General features: G+C 54.5%; 1 protein-coding gene across 5 annotated transcripts in view; it reads right to left on the bottom strand.

The window, feature by feature from the left end:
• Window positions 1-15684, bottom strand: part of RNF213 (ring finger protein 213) — a 117994-nt gene that overhangs the window by 36816 nt on the left and 65494 nt on the right. For all 5 annotated transcript variants that reach the window (XM_040456612.1, XM_040456608.1, XM_040456609.1 and 2 more), the window contains 13 exons: window positions 15271-15410; window positions 14906-15050; window positions 14564-14702; window positions 11789-11980; window positions 10577-10722; window positions 9012-9166; window positions 7001-7219; window positions 6472-6653; window positions 5797-5917; window positions 2000-2100; window positions 1726-1908; window positions 572-741; window positions 367-466 (listed from right to left, as the gene is read on the bottom strand). In XM_040456612.1, the coding sequence (XP_040312546.1) occupies window positions 367-466; window positions 572-741; window positions 1726-1908; window positions 2000-2100; window positions 5797-5917; window positions 6472-6653; window positions 7001-7219; window positions 9012-9166; window positions 10577-10722; window positions 11789-11980; window positions 14564-14702; window positions 14906-15050; window positions 15271-15410 (1993 nt within the window). The remainder of the gene's footprint in view (window positions 1-366; window positions 467-571; window positions 742-1725; window positions 1909-1999; window positions 2101-5796; window positions 5918-6471; window positions 6654-7000; window positions 7220-9011; window positions 9167-10576; window positions 10723-11788; window positions 11981-14563; window positions 14703-14905; window positions 15051-15270; window positions 15411-15684) is intronic.

Here is a 15684-nt window from a genome sequence, read left to right as displayed (position 1 = left end):
TGGCACTGTGCGGGCGTCTCTGTCCCTTCACAGAAGCAGACAGATGTAACTGCTGATACAAAATGTAGGTGACGCCTAGGACGACGAGGGCGGGGGGCCGCTCTAAGTTACCGTCCGTCCCCCCAAATCCCCAAACGAGATAGCTGTGCGAGGAGGCTCAGAACCGCAGGGCTCATGCGTTCTCGCACGTGAAACACGCTCCCCTGCCCAAAACACGTCTTCTTCCCCCCAACAAGGTGCCTCGTAGCTACGCTGAACTCATTTGCCTACAGCCGAAGACGTCACACACACAACCAGGGGGTGCCCCACTGAAAAAGCTCCCCCAAAGCAGCTTCTAGAAGCTCACTCCAGGCTGGCTGTGCTTACCTGTACTTCAAAAGCAGCTTCAGCACCACCGAACGGATGACAGGGGTCTTATCCACAACGTCATCGAAGGGGGAGAGAGATTTTGTGTGTTCACGGTGCCCTTCAACCAGAGAGAGAGGGGGTAGCTCATTATTCACATCAGACACAAAAAAGTCAGAGGAGGAAGCCAGGATTTATTTCGGTCTACGGGCAGAAAGCAACTTACTTTGGAAGGTACCTCTTAAGAGCTCCTTTTGCGCGAAGAGTAAATTTAGCAGAACATCGATCACCTCCTTCTCTGGTGGGGAATTATCCTTGAAGCATATGGTGGAGACCAGATCTATGAAGAAACTGTTACACATCTGCCGGATACAGGCGTGCTTCCTGATGGCATTCCTGGGGGAACACGGTGGGGAGGCGCAGTCAGTGCTTGGAGAGCGTGCCCCAGATCCCTGCCCAGGCTGGACACCTCGTGTTCTTCAGTAAAGAGATACAAGTATCTCCTTGCTACGGGCGCTTAGAGCTGGGTGCAAACTTAGAGCTGGGTGCAAACGGCCGGACGGGGTGCAAACTCCTCTCTAGGGGCCCCTTGATCATTTGCACCAGCCAGTGACACCCTTTTCTGCTGAAGTCTGCAAAGACCCCGCCCGCTGGACTGGCCGTGTGCCCCACCTTCGGGCGGTTATCGGAAGGGGGCGGGAAGGGAAGGCTGCTGAGTCACCGGTGGCAGAGCTGAGGGCTCTGAGCCCGCCGAGCGTTTGCCGATGCCAACCACTGCCCCGCAGGACATGTGGCCAGGCACAGCTGGCGCCTCAGGTCGGGGGAAGGCAAACTTCTCCCACCTAAGCTCCTCAGGTGTTTCGTGACGGCTTTATCTAATTTATGACTTTCTGATTTATTTCCGCTAGTCGGGTCATCTCCCAAATCTATGCTCGCGTGTGTCTCGGGGAGAGAATCATCTTGGGACACTAGGTGCTTATGAAGCTACACAAGTGGCCGTCTCTCTTAGGATGGTTCTCTGAAGTCAGCTTTTCTTTTATTTTTTTTTTAAGTTATTTTTAAAAAAATGTTTATTTCTGAGAGAAAGAGAGACAGAGAGGGAGGGAGGGTGAGAGCAGGGAGGGGCAGAGAGACGGGGAGACACAGAATCCGAAGCAGGCTCCAGGCTCCGAGCTGTCAGCCCAGAGCCCGACACGGGGCTCGAACCCACGAACCGGGAGATCACGACCTGAGCCGAAGTCGGACGCTTAACCGACTGAGCCACCCAGGCACCTCTGAAGTCAGGTTTTCTAAGGTTAATACGGTTTATATTTCTGAATACTGTACTTGCCAAACAAGAAAGAAAAAGAGGAAGCTCAAGAAAAAGAAAGGGCGATTTACCTGTGCTCTTGGGACACCGCTGGAGAGAAGCTTTCTGGCAAGTCTGTTAAACACAAAGGACATCTCATCTGGCCTATGATGACCCAGACCTTGACGCAGGCCAAGCAGAATACGTGGTCACAGGGCAGGCACACCGGGTCCTGTGCGTCTCCCAGGCAGACGGGGCACGGCTGAATCTCAACCCTAGGATCCAAGAAGGGTGACCGGTTCTGAAGCTACAGGGGCCACACGTGCAGGGCTGTCTCCCGCAGGGATCTCGAACCAAAGGTCTCACCTGGCGAGGGTCTTGCAGACCTGGTCCTTACACTTACGAAGAGTGACCATCACGGCAACGAAGGGCCGGTACGTCTTGATGTCAGAGTTCTCCTGCAGACACTGAGGGACGGGGGGCGGTGACAAGGATGCTAATGAGCAGTGAAGAGGGGCAGAGCTCAGCCAGCCAACACGACACTCCCGGGGCGACACGGTGTGCACGTCGGGCACCTCCGGCCACTGGGCTGGAGTTGGGGGCTGGGGCTGTGGTGTTTGCCTGCAGGGTAAGGCCTTTCTGTTTCTAGCGGTTTCTCTAGCTTTGAATGTCCTTTGTTATCATGCTGCTTTGGGGGCGGGGGGGAGGACAAGATGTGCAACTTGTGATTCCCCCCCCCTTCCTCTCTGGTCCTTCTAAGGCTTACGCTTCTCCCATGACGAGAGATTCCAAACTTGAAATGATGATGTGATGACCACACGAGGATCCACCCCCACGCTTTAAGAACTCTTAGCATTTTTGGAATATTTGCTTTAGGTGATTTTTTCAAGAAACCAAACGCAGCAGATAGAGCTGTAAGTCCCTGGGTGCCCTTCTGATAGCGTTGCTCTCCTTCCCCTCGCACAGAGGCCCCCCGAAATTCCCACGTGCAGGACATTTGCACGCCTGCATAAGGACCACGTTATTGTTTTCAGTGTTTTTAAGTCCTGATCGTTCATGTTACCTGCTGTACGGCACCCCCCGGCAGACACGCCAGCTCCTTGTTTTCTGGTTACTTGGGCATCTGGAATGTCCCCACCGTGTTGTACCCAACATCCTTCCACGTGTCTGAGTACCAGTGGGAAGTGTCTAGGGTTTGTATTCAGAAGTGGAGATGCTAGTTTTTAGGAAATGTGCATCTTCAACGATACAAGCTAAGAGTCTGGTGGTCTGGTGGGTGTGCTTCTGGAATTTTGGGCTTAGGCACGAGGCTTGCAATAGATATCTTTATGTTACGTATACCCTTGGGCGTTAACAGCATAACAAGGAACTCCTTGTATTCTCAGTTTGCCACGAGTATCTTTTTTCCACTTCATAAATTTTACCAAATGCTTTTCCTGTCCCTTCTGAAATGATCATTTAGAGTTTACCTTCTAATTCGATATGTACCTGATACCATTTATAGATTTTATGATTCTGAGCTACCTTTGAATTCCCAGGATTAATCTTACTTTGAAATGGGATAGGTTTTTGCGGCGCCTGGGTGGCTCAGTCGGTTAAATGTCCGACCTTGGCTCAGGTCGTGATCTCACGGTTCATGGGTTCGAGCCCCGTGTCGGGCTCTGTGCTGACAGCTCAGAGCCTAGAGCCTGTTTCGGATTCTGTGTCTCCCTCTCTCTCTGCCCCTCACCTGTTCACACTCTGTCTCTGTCTCAAAAATAAATAAACATTAAAAAAAATAGTAAAAAAAAAAAAAAAAAGAAATGGGATAGGTTTTTAACACCCTGCTAAATTTGATTTGTTAATCAACAGGCTAATTCGAAAGGGAGCAAAGGACTTGGAGAGACATTTCTCCCAAGAAGACGTACAATTGGGCCGTAAGCACCTATGAAGATGCTGGCCGTCATCAGTCATTAGGGAAACAGCAGAGCAAACCCACAAAGGGATACACCCATCAGGACGGCTATGATAACAAAACAAAACGTAACAAGTGTCAGCAGGGATATGGAGAAATCGGAGCCTCGGTGGGTTGCTGGCAGGAGAGGCATGGTGAGGCCGCTGTGGAAAACAGTTCGGCGGCTCCTCAAAAAGTTACCCACAAAGTCTCCATATGACCCAGCAGCTCCACTCTAGGTTCGTCTCCGGAAGAGCTGAAAGCACGACTCAGACACTTGCAGACCCGTGTTCACGGCAGTGTTCCTACCTATTTTCAGAAGGTGGGGGCAGCCCAAGGGTCCATCGGGGGATGACTGGATTAACAAACTATGTCCATCCATGCAATGGGATATTATCAGCTTATAAAGGACGGTCCCAACACCTGCTACAACACGGTGGGCCCTGAGGACATGCAGAGTGACATCGGCCCGTCCCCAAAGGACAGATGCCGTAGGGTTCGCCTTCTGTGAGGTCCCTAGAGTTCTCAGAACCATAGACAGAAAGGAGGATGGTGGGCGCCAGGGCCCGGGGCGGGGGGGGGGGGTGTGGGAACCGGGAGTTGGTGCTCAATGGGGGCAGAGTTTCAGTCTTGCGAGACAGAAGAGTTCTGGAGACAGAGAGTGGGGAATGGTTGTGCAACAGTGTGACTCAATCAGCGCCACTTGACTGTAGGCCTACAGATGGTTACAGTGGCAAATTTTATGTGATGTGTATCTTCCCACAGTAAAAAAAAAAAATGGCAGCGGTCTAGTGGTTGGACGGTGGATGGTTAGGATAGAGTGTTACAGACTGGAAAGTCAGCAAAACATCCGGTGAGACTGTCATCCGTGACACCGTGGAAGGCGGATCACAGAGCAAGAGAACTCCCTCCCTCCCCGTATCTATTATCTATCTATCAATCATCTATTATCTACGCAGTATCGATCTACCTATCATCTATCTATTATTCATCTAGTACGTATCTATCTATACCTAGCTACCTATGTACCTACACCTATCCACCCACCCACCCGTCCTTTCTATCAGAACTGAGAAAACTCAGAATATCCACCGTCCTGCGGCTTTTACCAGAGTCCTGTGGGAGGCTCCGCTGACTCTCGGCACAGGCCAACTCCAGGGCGGCCTCACTAGAAGACAAGGGTGGAGGCCCCTTGCCTTTCCGGTTAAGACTTTCTTCCGGGCAGACCACAGGAGCCAGCCTTCCAGGCAACGCGAGTGGGCTCAAGGCTGTCCTTGGAGGGGACGAGCATCGCCTGAGGCCATAGACCCAAGAGCCTTCAGGTGTGAAAATGAATGAGCGAAGACCTCTAGCCGGGGTCACTCACGCGTGGATCTCACTGGAAAGCCAGCCAGAAGCCCACTACGTTTCTGGGGAACATCACCCCACAGGCCGGGCCTGACGATGCCTGAGTGCGTGCACACTGGTGTGCAGGGGCCGGATGACTCATCTCTTAGCCAGCCGGTCACCTGGCCATTAGGGGCCCCGCGGGACTGGCCTCTGTGCGGGAAGAAGGGAGTCATGCGTGCCTGTCCCGCCGTCAGGGTGGCAGAGGCCAGCGTTTTCTAGAGTTCTTTCTCCACTCTTCCCTCCCTGAAAACGGCCTCCAGGTTCTACCGGGCTGTGGGAGTCCGGACTAGGGGCTTCTCTGCCTCCTTGGCGGCCAGGTGGGGCTGTGACTACGCTCAGGACGGCGAGCTGTGACCTCAAGCGGGTGGACACATTCTGGGCCGTGCTCTTAAAACGGCCCGTGGCGACAGCAGGAACAGCCTTCTCAGAGCACACGGTGGAGGTTGTATGGTGAGGACGACAGAGGGACAGCACGCAGGAGCAGGGACACCCGACCCGGGGAGCGGCCCGCGGCCCCGACTGCCGAGGCTCCCACTGTCCTACGAGAGGCACGTCAGCTCGCGTTTCGTTTCCACCACAAAGCCCGGACAGCTGACACCATTAGGTGCGTTCGCGCAAAGCTCCCGGGGTAACGGAGGCAGAGATCACCTTCCGCTAAGCGCGTGGCCACGGAGATAGCAAACACACAGGCTTGACGGCCGCCGCGGAGGAAGCGCGCCCCGCTGCGCTCCCAGGTAAGATGGGCAGAGAGCAGGAAGGACGCTCACCCCGCGGGTGACGGGCAGGTTAGGCCGGGAGCTCCCGCGTCCCCGGAAAGTGCGCCTGCCGAGCCCGAGCTCACCTTGTTCAGTAGGAAGACATACTCGGTCACCAGCTCGCACAGCTCGGGGATCTGGCTCTCGATCCCCAGGAGCACGTGCTCCACGAACAGGGCCACGGGGAAAATGCGGTTCCACTGGGTTCTGTAAGAGCAGGTGGTTGGTCACTGGGCTGGGACAGTAGCGCCTGAGACCCCAGGTTAAAGGTGCAGGGAGGGATCCGAGACAGGGATGAGGTGAAGGCGGACGGAAGGTTCCAGGAGGAGCCCTTTGAGGCGTGCTCCTGCCCCCAGTCACCTTCATGTCCCCCATGCCCTCCCGCAGACTCAGGGTCAGGAGTCCCGCCTCACCCTGGAAGGCCGGCACGGGATGTGCCCCCGCGGGACGCCTACCCTGACTGCTTGTCTCCTCCCCGCGGCCCTGCTGCCCACCCAGGGCCCCTTCCTGCTGCTCCCCTCTGCCAGCACTTCTCCTGCGGGGACTGCGGGGACCGTAGGCTCTGCTGCTCCCCTTTCCATGCCCCCCGCCCCCAGCGGGGCTCCCTGAATGCCCTTTTGTCCGTTTCGTCTCCAGCGTCCGCATGATACCTGGCGGTGAAGGAGACTCAGCGGACATTAAGAGAGGACCCTCTTCTGTGGCAAGAGGACCCCATGAGCCCGTGGGGAAGGGGCTGGTGGGGGCCGGGCTCCTGGCCTCACCTGACCTCCCTGATGACATCTCTGGCCATCTCCCCGCAGGTCTGCAGGTACCCGTCCGAGCACAGGAGCTCTAGCGGCATGGATAGGTTCTTCACCATCTGCAGCCAAGCCTGGGGGCTGGGCTTCAGGATGTCTCTTGTCAGCATCTCCGTGCAGGCCATCGCTGCAAATGCATCCAGAGTCTGGTGGAAGGTGGGGGGGCGGGTGGACAGAGAACAAACCCCTGACTGAGCAGCGCCCCCTGTGGCTGCTCTAACATCCTAAGCCCAGAGGTCCAGGTTGTGAGCCCGTGTTCTTCTGTTCCAGGCTTGTCGCCTACTCCCCTCTTGCCCCGGGATATAGGAAGCATTGGTTAACGTGTGTGTGTTAACCGGGCATACGGCCCCGGGAAGGGGTCTCCCAGGCAGAACACGGCTCCTGGGGCTTCCCGTCCCGGGCGGCCACAGAAGCACCCCCCACCTGCCCCCCACCTGCCCCAGGAAGGCCAAGCCCAGACCGTGAACACAAACGAACCCGGGAGAGGCCATACCAGCTCGGGTCCGTCCAGTCTGTCGTTCCTTACGGTTCCCACGACGTTGTAGAGTAACATCTGTAGGACTTGGGGGTAGGTGGTCACGATTCGGGAAAAGTTCTGCAGCCGGCTCCGGAAATGCTGATAAGCCACGTGCACCCACGGTAAGGAGAACCTTTCCTGTGGCCTCTGTGCTTGCAGCTGACAGATGCAGGACCACAGCGCCACCTGCAAAATCTGGGACGAGAAGCAAGCTTTTAGCGTAAACTGGAAAGCAAAACAAAAGCTATGTTTTGACGGTGGAAAATCCCGACCGCTCAAAAATGACACAAGGGAAACTTAAAAACCACACACACCGTGACGGTCCCTGGGTACGTCTTGGTGTCACCCTGTCTAGGCATTTTCTTATCTATACCTTGTCCCCGTTTTGTCCCCAGATCATGACCATGGTGTATGTCTGATTCTTTTCCCCACTTAACATCACATTGTGAACATTTCTCTTGTCGTTAATTATGTTGGGAGACCCTCACTGTGAACATGTGCGTCCATTAAAACAACCAGTCACCAATCAAACAGCTGTCACTTAACTTGTCTGGCCTTTAATTATGGACAATTAAATTGTTTCCTTTTTTTTTTTTTTTTTTTTTTTTTGCCATTTTAAGAAACAAAGCTGGAAAGAACATTCTTGTGGATAAAATGTCCGCATCTGGTAACACGCCCGGGACAGAGACACCACTTCAGATTTTCTAAGGCTCTCAATACAACCCCTCGGACTTTTCCAGAAGCATATGCTGGTTCACAACACCATCTGTAACGGGGGTGCTTCTGGGTCCAGTTAAAAACCAGTCTTGGGGCGCCTGGGTGGCTCAGTCAGTTAAGCATCCGACTGTGGCTCAGGTCATAATCTCGAGGCTCGTGAGTTCGAGCCCCGCATTGGGCTCTGTGCTGACAGCTCAGAGTCTGGAGCCTGCTTCAGATTCTGTGTCTCCCTCTCTCTCTGCCCCTCCCCTGCTCATGCTCTGTCTGTCTGTCTCTCTCTCTCTCAAAAATAAACAAACATCAAAAAAACAAACAAACAAACAAACAAACAAACAGTCTTGCCACATGGGCAAGAACCTAAAACCTAAAAACCTATCAGGTATTGTTGACTTATCAGTGAGGCTGGCCAGTTTTTCTGTTTTGTGGATCTCTGCATAATTATTTTGTTAATACTTGGTTTATAACTTTCATCTAGTTTTTAAAATTAGGAAACTTTCTTATTGATTCCTAAGAATATTTTATTTACTTTTTTAAGTAATCTCTACACCCAACATGGGGTTTGAACTCACGACCCTGAGATCAAGAGTCATGTGCTCCCCCGACAGAGCCCGCCAGGCCCCTCCGGGGTTCCTAAGCATATTTTGTTAGCCCTTAATCACGCTGCTGATAAGTATGTTGTCCTTAAATGGGTCACTTTCCTTTTTTACATACTCTCAAGTGTGAACCCAGTAGGTAATCAGAAGTGTCCTAATTTCCACTGAAATTTCAGTTAGTTATTACCTGTAGTGGCCAGTTAAATATTTACCTAGTTTTCTTCAAGAGAGACTCCACATTTGAAAAGAAGGTGTTATTTATTTTTTTTAAAGTTTATTATTTTTGAGAGAGAGAGAGACAGAGCATGAGTGGGGGAGGGGCAGAGAGAGAGGGAGACACAGGATCCAAAGCAGGCTCCAGGCTCCGAGCTGTCAGCACAGAGCCTGACTGACGTGGGGCTCGAACCCATGAACGGCGAGATCATGACCTGAGCCGAAGTTGGACGCTTAACTGACTGAGCCCCACAGGCGCCCCGAAAAGAAGGTGTTAAAAAAATAATAAAGTAAAGTAAATAAAAAACAAAAAGGTGTTACAGGGACACCGGAGGTCTTCCTGGCGTGAATGGAAAGCCCGTGATGCAGGGGGCCCCGGACAGGGGGCTGAGGGTGGAGGGACAGTGCGGCCCAGCCGCACGGACACCAGTGGCCCCCTCCCCTGCCGCAGGGTGAGCACTTACCCTCAGTTCTTCCCACGTGGACACTCTCATCGTCAAGAGGAGGAAGTCCTTTATGTAGCATACAAAGAGTTCTTCCTGCTGTTCTGCGCTGAGCTGAGCGAGAAACCTGCCCAGAGAGGTCTGCTGAAAGATTTCCACTAACTTCTTCAACAGTCCTGCAGAGCAGAGCAAAGAAGGGCGCAGAGGGAGAGCCTGAGGCGTGTCTCCTGGCCTGCGGTCAGAACCCCAGTGTCCCCCGGGCAAGGATAAGGCTCTGCTGAAAGGCAGCTCTCGGCAAACGGGAGCAAGCCGCATGATTTAACGGCCGTTTCTAGACGCTTCGGACGCCTTTCCCGCGAGATAACGGAAACGAAGGCAGAAAACATACTCAGCTTCAGTCACCACCAGCCTAGTTGGCCCCAAAGGGATAAGACGACCTCGGACAGAACAGGTTTTATGTCCAGCAAATCATGTCATGCTTCGGGAATCCCAGGGTCTGAGTGGGTCACCAATGAGGGGGCTGCTCTTCGGGGGCTGGGGGTCACACGCTGCTCACACCAGGAAGATCTGCCTCCAGGGGACGAGTGCCAGCCCGCAGGCCACACGCTATCACAGGAAAGCAGGGGCAGCACGGGCACAGCCTCGAAAAGGAAATACTCCTTCCTCAGGACAGAGACGGCTTCAACTTACTCTGAAAACACTGCAGAATGCTTACCTAGAGAAGTAAGTTCGTCTTCAGGTATCTGGACCTACTTTTTTTTTTCATGTTTACGTATTTTAGAGAGAGAGAGAGAGAGGCAGAGCGTGAGCAGGGGAGGGGCAGAGAAAGAGGGAGACACAGAATTCGAAGCAGGCTCCAGGCTCTGAGCTGTCAGCCCAGAGCCCGACGTGGGGCTCGAACTCATGGACGGCGAGATCATGACCTGGAGCTGAAATTGGACACCTAACCGACTGAGCCACCCAGGCACCCTTGACCTGGCTTCTTTAACACATTGTTTTTTTTTTTTTTTTTTTTTTTTTTAACGTTTATTTACTTTTGAGACAGAGAGAGACAGAGGATGAACGGGGGAGGGGCAGAGAGAGAGGGAGACACAGAATCGGAAACAGGCTCCAGGCTCTGAGCCGTCAGCCCAGAGCCCGACGCGGGGCTCGAACTCACGGACCGTGAGCTCATGACCTGAGCCAAAGTCGGACGCTTAACCGACTGAGCCACCCCAGGCGCCCCTGACCTGGCTTCTTTAAAGGCAATACTATGAGTAAACTTTGAAAAGTCTACTTTGTGCATGAAAGATGGAAAGATGACTTTTCCCAAGGATGCGTGACTCCTGGTTTTCCCGGGATATGCCTATGGCCAGGCCTGCTTGACCTGTGACGGCAGAGCAAGGAGCCGCATGACTCCGAGGACACTGACCGCGCGGTGTGGACAGAACTTCGCTTACGTCGCTGACACTGTTGGGAAGGGCTCAGCTCGGGCCGTCTCCCGAGTCCTGATGCCCGAACTGCCTAGAAGGTTCCGAATGGGAATGGCCCACTTACGACGGGGAGCCAGCACATGGTCCCATTTCCCGGCATCCTCGGGGGCTCACCTTCAGCTCCAGTGATGTACTGAGCCTGGACCCACAGCTCCTCCAGATACCCTTTGATTCTCCAGCCAAACGGGACGTCGTTGGAGATGTCCTCCGGAAGGGTCATGTAGTTCTGCACCATGATGTAGGGCACCTCCCTCTTAGCTCTGCAGCCAGACAAGGGGTTGCTCACGACACAAGACCCACCTCTGATGCCACGCTCAACAGCACAGGTGCCTGAAAGCCTGGCCCAGATCACAGCTCAAAGCTTCCGTTATAAACGCACTCAAGCGCGTCCCTAGGTCATCTGTTTCACAGACAACAACGAAACAAGGCTGGGAAGTCAAGCAGGCTGCCCAAAGGCTGGGGCAGAACTGGGCCGTGCGGTGCCTGGACCTCCCCTCGCCGTCCACCTTCGACACAGAACCTGGCGTGTCGGAGGCGACCCTTTCCCTCAGGGTCGACAGTGCCCGGTCGTCTAAGTAAGTGTTTCCACTCGAGATCCAGGATCCCACGTACTCGAATATTCTTTGTTCACCCACACTCCAAAAGCGAAGCCCCTGATAGCCAAAGAGGAAACTGCCGGGAGGCCGGCTGAGAGCGAGCTGTGCAAGGGCAGGCCCGGGGCGGGGTATGCGGGTGCCGCCACGGAATGAGGGGCAGGGAGAGCTGACTGATCCAAGGGCTCTCCGAAGCACAGCCTCGCCAGTCCGGATGCGGCCCAAGCTGGCAGTTGTACCTGGGGTGGTGCTCTGAAAGCAGGGCCATGAGGAAGGGGAGTGAAACAAGGAATTCTCAGAACTTTCAAGAACCCGTTTGTGACAGCGATGCCATCGCCCTTAGGCTGCAAACAGACCTGGCATTTAATTTCTTAATTTTTAACTTTAGAGACAGTGCGTGCACGTGTGAGTGGGGCAGCGGCGGAAGGAGAGAGAATCTTAAGCAGGCTCCGTGCTCAGCGCTCACAGCCCGACTTAGGGCTCGATCCCACGAACCTCGAGATCATGACCTGAGCCGCAATCAACAGTGGGACACTCAAATGACTGAGCCACCCAGGCGCCCCAGATCCAGCATCTAAAATAAATGTGATTCCAATGTCGATACATACACTTCATCAACTACTTGGATGAGCATGTTAAGACTGCACCTGCCTTACGGTTTTTTCCCTTCACTCACACACACACACACACACACACACACACACACACACACACACACACCTCTCTTATTCACCTCATATCATTTGTCACAAGAGGAATGTTCAGAAGCTTGATGTCACGGAAAATAAACATCCAAAGATCTCTTGTCCAGGATGGAGAGTCTGGCCTGATCAGTAGCTCAAGATTGCTGTCTATGTCGAGGACGGACACCATGCTCGCCAGGAGGGGGGTCACCACACCCTGGACCCGTTTCCAGAGGGTCTGCCTGCAGTGGGGGAGAGAGGAGACCGCGTGCCAGCTCGGCAAGCACGGAGCACGGTGGGGGGGGGGGGGGGGCGGGGGCTCCATTCTGTTGACATTCGGTTCGTTGGTCACGAGACACCTGGTCTATCGATGCAACACCACGGCTCTGGCAACACATGGAAACTGGCATCGTTTTTAGGTGCCCGAAGAAAAGTTCACAGGTAGAAACGGATTGGGGACGGGATGGGAATGGACCTTAATTCTACGTCGAATCAGTTTCCAAGCAGCATCTGTTGTGTTTTGTTATATAGCTATTTCCCCAAAGCAAGTAAAGGCTCTCTACAGAAAAAAGGGACCACATTCATTTGGGGAAAAAAAAAATTACTTTAAGAAAAAACAAACAACAGTTGCAGGGAGAAAATGATAAAGCACAGGCCAAAATAAGTGTGTTGGGGGTCAAGTTAAACAGGAAAGTACACGCTTCTCTAAAACATGGTTTTACTCATGTCTGTGGACATTGGATCCAAAAGGGTTTGCATACGTACACACGTTCCCCTGCTTCTGTTAACGCTGTTGTACTTCGCTGTTATAACGATGTTTATGCGTGATCATAAACTCTATAATACCCTGCAAGGAACCTACTACCAAGTAGTTAATGTTGGGGAGAAAAAGTCAGGTTCCATTGGAAAAAATGGAAGTATGCAGTGTGCGGGGACCTGTGGAGATTTCACAAGCGCCTAGGGAGGAAACGAAGCACACTAACAGTCAAGAGAGCACTTGATTTACAGAAAAAAATGCCTAAGTAGAAAAAGCGTAGGAAACCACAGGATGAAATGTAGAAGCCGGCAGTGGGGGGAGAGGGGAAGGTGTACCTGGACGGGTATGCAGGCTTCGGGCATCGGGGAAAACCAAGACTGAAATGACTTGGATTTATTTTTTAATGTTTATTTATTTGCGGGGGAGGTGGGGGTGGCGGGGGGAGGGAAAGCGGGGGAGGGGCAGAGAGAGAGGGAGACACAGAATCCCAAGCAGGCTCCAGGCTCCGAGCTGTCGGCACAGAGCCCGACGCGGGGCTCAAACTCAGGGACTGAGAGATCGTGACCCGAGCCGAAGTCGGATGTTCAACCGACTGAGTCACCCAGGCGCCCCAAAGATTTGGACTTTAATCGCAAGAAGGGAAGTGACTTAGGTCCCCAGTACATGGACGGTAAACAGAGTGGCCCCCAGAGGCTTGTGAGAGTGAACTAGTAGGCTCCAAAGCCCACCTGACACCCGACACAGGTGAGTTACAGCTGTGGTCTGACCACCCCATGCAGGGGTGTTCAGACACCCCCGGCAACTGCTGAGGGGTGGGCCAGTCTCAATACACCCAACAGCAGAGCAGTGACAAGGAGGGGCCCCACACACCGCTCTGGACACCTGCCGAGTGTGGGGAGTCTGGCTGCTGGAGGGGCGGTGTGAAGGGGAAACCAAAAATACAGATTTTTAGGATTACTGGCATGAAGTTAAATATTTAATAATATCTGTAAGGGGAGTGGGGAGCCTGGGTGCCTCAGTCCGACTTTGGCTCGGGTCACGATCTCACCGTTTGTGAGTTCAAGCCCTGGGTCCACGTCAGGCTCTGTGCTGGCAGCTCGGAGCCTGGGGCCTGCTTCCCATTCTGTGTCTCCCTCTCTCTCTGCCTCTCCCTGCTCACACTCTCTCCCTCTCTCTCTCTCTCTCTCTCTGTCGAAAATTAAGAAACGTTAAAAAAGTAAAAATATAATATCTGTAAGGTGTAACCAAGGAAAATGATCTAGATTAATATCTGATCTTATAAAATTCCTTACTCAGAAAGCCTAAGTGGGAAAGAAACTAAGGGTAAGTAAAGAAAAACACAGAAGCAGGAACTCTGGGGGCTCCCACATTTCCCGCCAGCCCATCACACAGAGGCAGGGTCCCGAGGCCAGCCGATCACGGCTGGGGAAGACCGGACCCTTACGAGACCAGAGGAGCCGAACGTTCCTCCAGAAGTGAGGAGCCAGGGCACGAGGATGTGTGACCAGCCTAAGAGGACCCTGCCGACTCGGGGCGGCTGGACCTTCCCTGTGGGACCCACCGTGTCCCGCCTCCCTCCAGAACACCAGGTGTCTTGACTTAGTCCTGAGAAAAGGGTCCATCCAGGTTTTACGGAAAAAGGACCACGGGTGATACATGAATACTCCCGGACCCGACGTTTGTATTATCAAATGACTTCGACTAAGCAGCAGGCCTGAGAAAACCATTCCCCTTCCTTCCCTGCCTGTCCCCTTTCCCGTAACCTAAAACAGCAGCCATTTCCATGGACGACCACGTTGGTCGGGGTTAACACCCTGCGGGGACACACATTCTACTTTTGTTAAGTTGGGTGCTGTTCTTACGACAAAACGTGCACACACAGAAAAGGAGACCAGAGTCTAGCAAACCCCATCTGACCTCCACCCAGACCATTCTGCCCCCTTTGGGGAAAACATGGACCGCTCTGAACCGCACGGAGCTTGCAGATGAGGCACGCGGGCGAGCCGTCCACGGCCGGGACGCTCGTGTCCCACTGCCACACCGAGCCACCCCCCCCGCGGCCCAGTACCTGAATGTGCCTGCCTCCTGCAGAGCGTCCTGATTCGAGGCCTCCCGGGTCACCCACTCCTTCATGTTGAACAGGGACTGGTCTTCCTGCTGCTTTAGGAGCACGTAGAGGCGCGCCTTGGATGCCCGCAAGAACGCAGCTGCAGAAAAGCAGAGGGCATGTGCTTTGGGCATCCCCCACGGGCATCGAGCGGGGGGCTCTGATGGACGTCCAGTGACCCCAGGGTCTCGGGCGAGATTTGGGAGCTGCACCGAGGTCCCTGCTGCACCCGCGGCCCCTGCGAGCCCTGGGGCCACGGGGGCAACGGTCGCGCTCCCCCGTGCCGCCCGTGGGGCCCCATACCTTTGACCTCGTCATCGTCATCCTCGTCTAGGAGGCCGAGAAGGATCTCCACTCTCCGCATGCTGCGCTGGCGGCCATCCTGGTCGCGGAGCGTGCCCACGGCACTCTGTATGCAGCTCCTCAGCAGGCTGGTGGTGTCCATGATCTGTGTGTGTCACGGGGACAGTCAGCCCTCCCCCCCCCCCGCCGCCCCCCCCCCCAATCCCTCGAGAGTCGCTGTCGGGGGCCGCGGGTCCCCCCGGGGATTCAGCCCGGTCAGATCCCGCCTTGGCCCAGGGCCTCGACTCCGGGAGACAGGAGGGGACAGCCTGTGGGGTAGGCCCGCGTCCCGGGAGGCCCCAGAACTAGAAAGAGCCAGAACTCACATGGCTTCCGCCCTGCTCAGCGTTGCCCATCGCCGTCGAGCCTTCTGTCCCCAGGTCCACCCCTGGCGCCTCCTCTGACCCCACAGCCTCGGTTTCCATCGGTTCCTCTAGGCTGTCACCGGCCCCGTGTCCGGTCTCCACTGCAACAGAAGTGTGATCAAGCCGCGGAGAAAGGGAGGTGCACTCGGGCTCTTGCCCGCAGGCCTCCCTGGTCCCTCACCCCCGCAGTGGGTCACACGGGCCGGGCTCCGGCAGGCCCGGGTCACGGGCTCCACCAGCACCAACCTTCCCTCCTGTCATGGGCTCACACGGCTGACACAGGGTGCTGGCGACCAGAGTCTGACATGCACCACAGGCCCCATTTCACAGCCCGATGTGTCCACTAGGACCCATTTTCCCATGTGGGCACGCTGA

This window comes from Herpailurus yagouaroundi, unplaced genomic scaffold (assembly GCF_014898765.1).
Source record: "Herpailurus yagouaroundi ecotype Mexico unplaced genomic scaffold, PumYag 217, whole genome shotgun sequence".
Classification (NCBI taxonomy): domain Eukaryota; kingdom Metazoa; phylum Chordata; class Mammalia; order Carnivora; family Felidae; genus Herpailurus; species Herpailurus yagouaroundi.
Note: the sequence above shows the minus strand (reverse complement) of the source record. Positions and strands in the feature narration are given on the sequence as shown.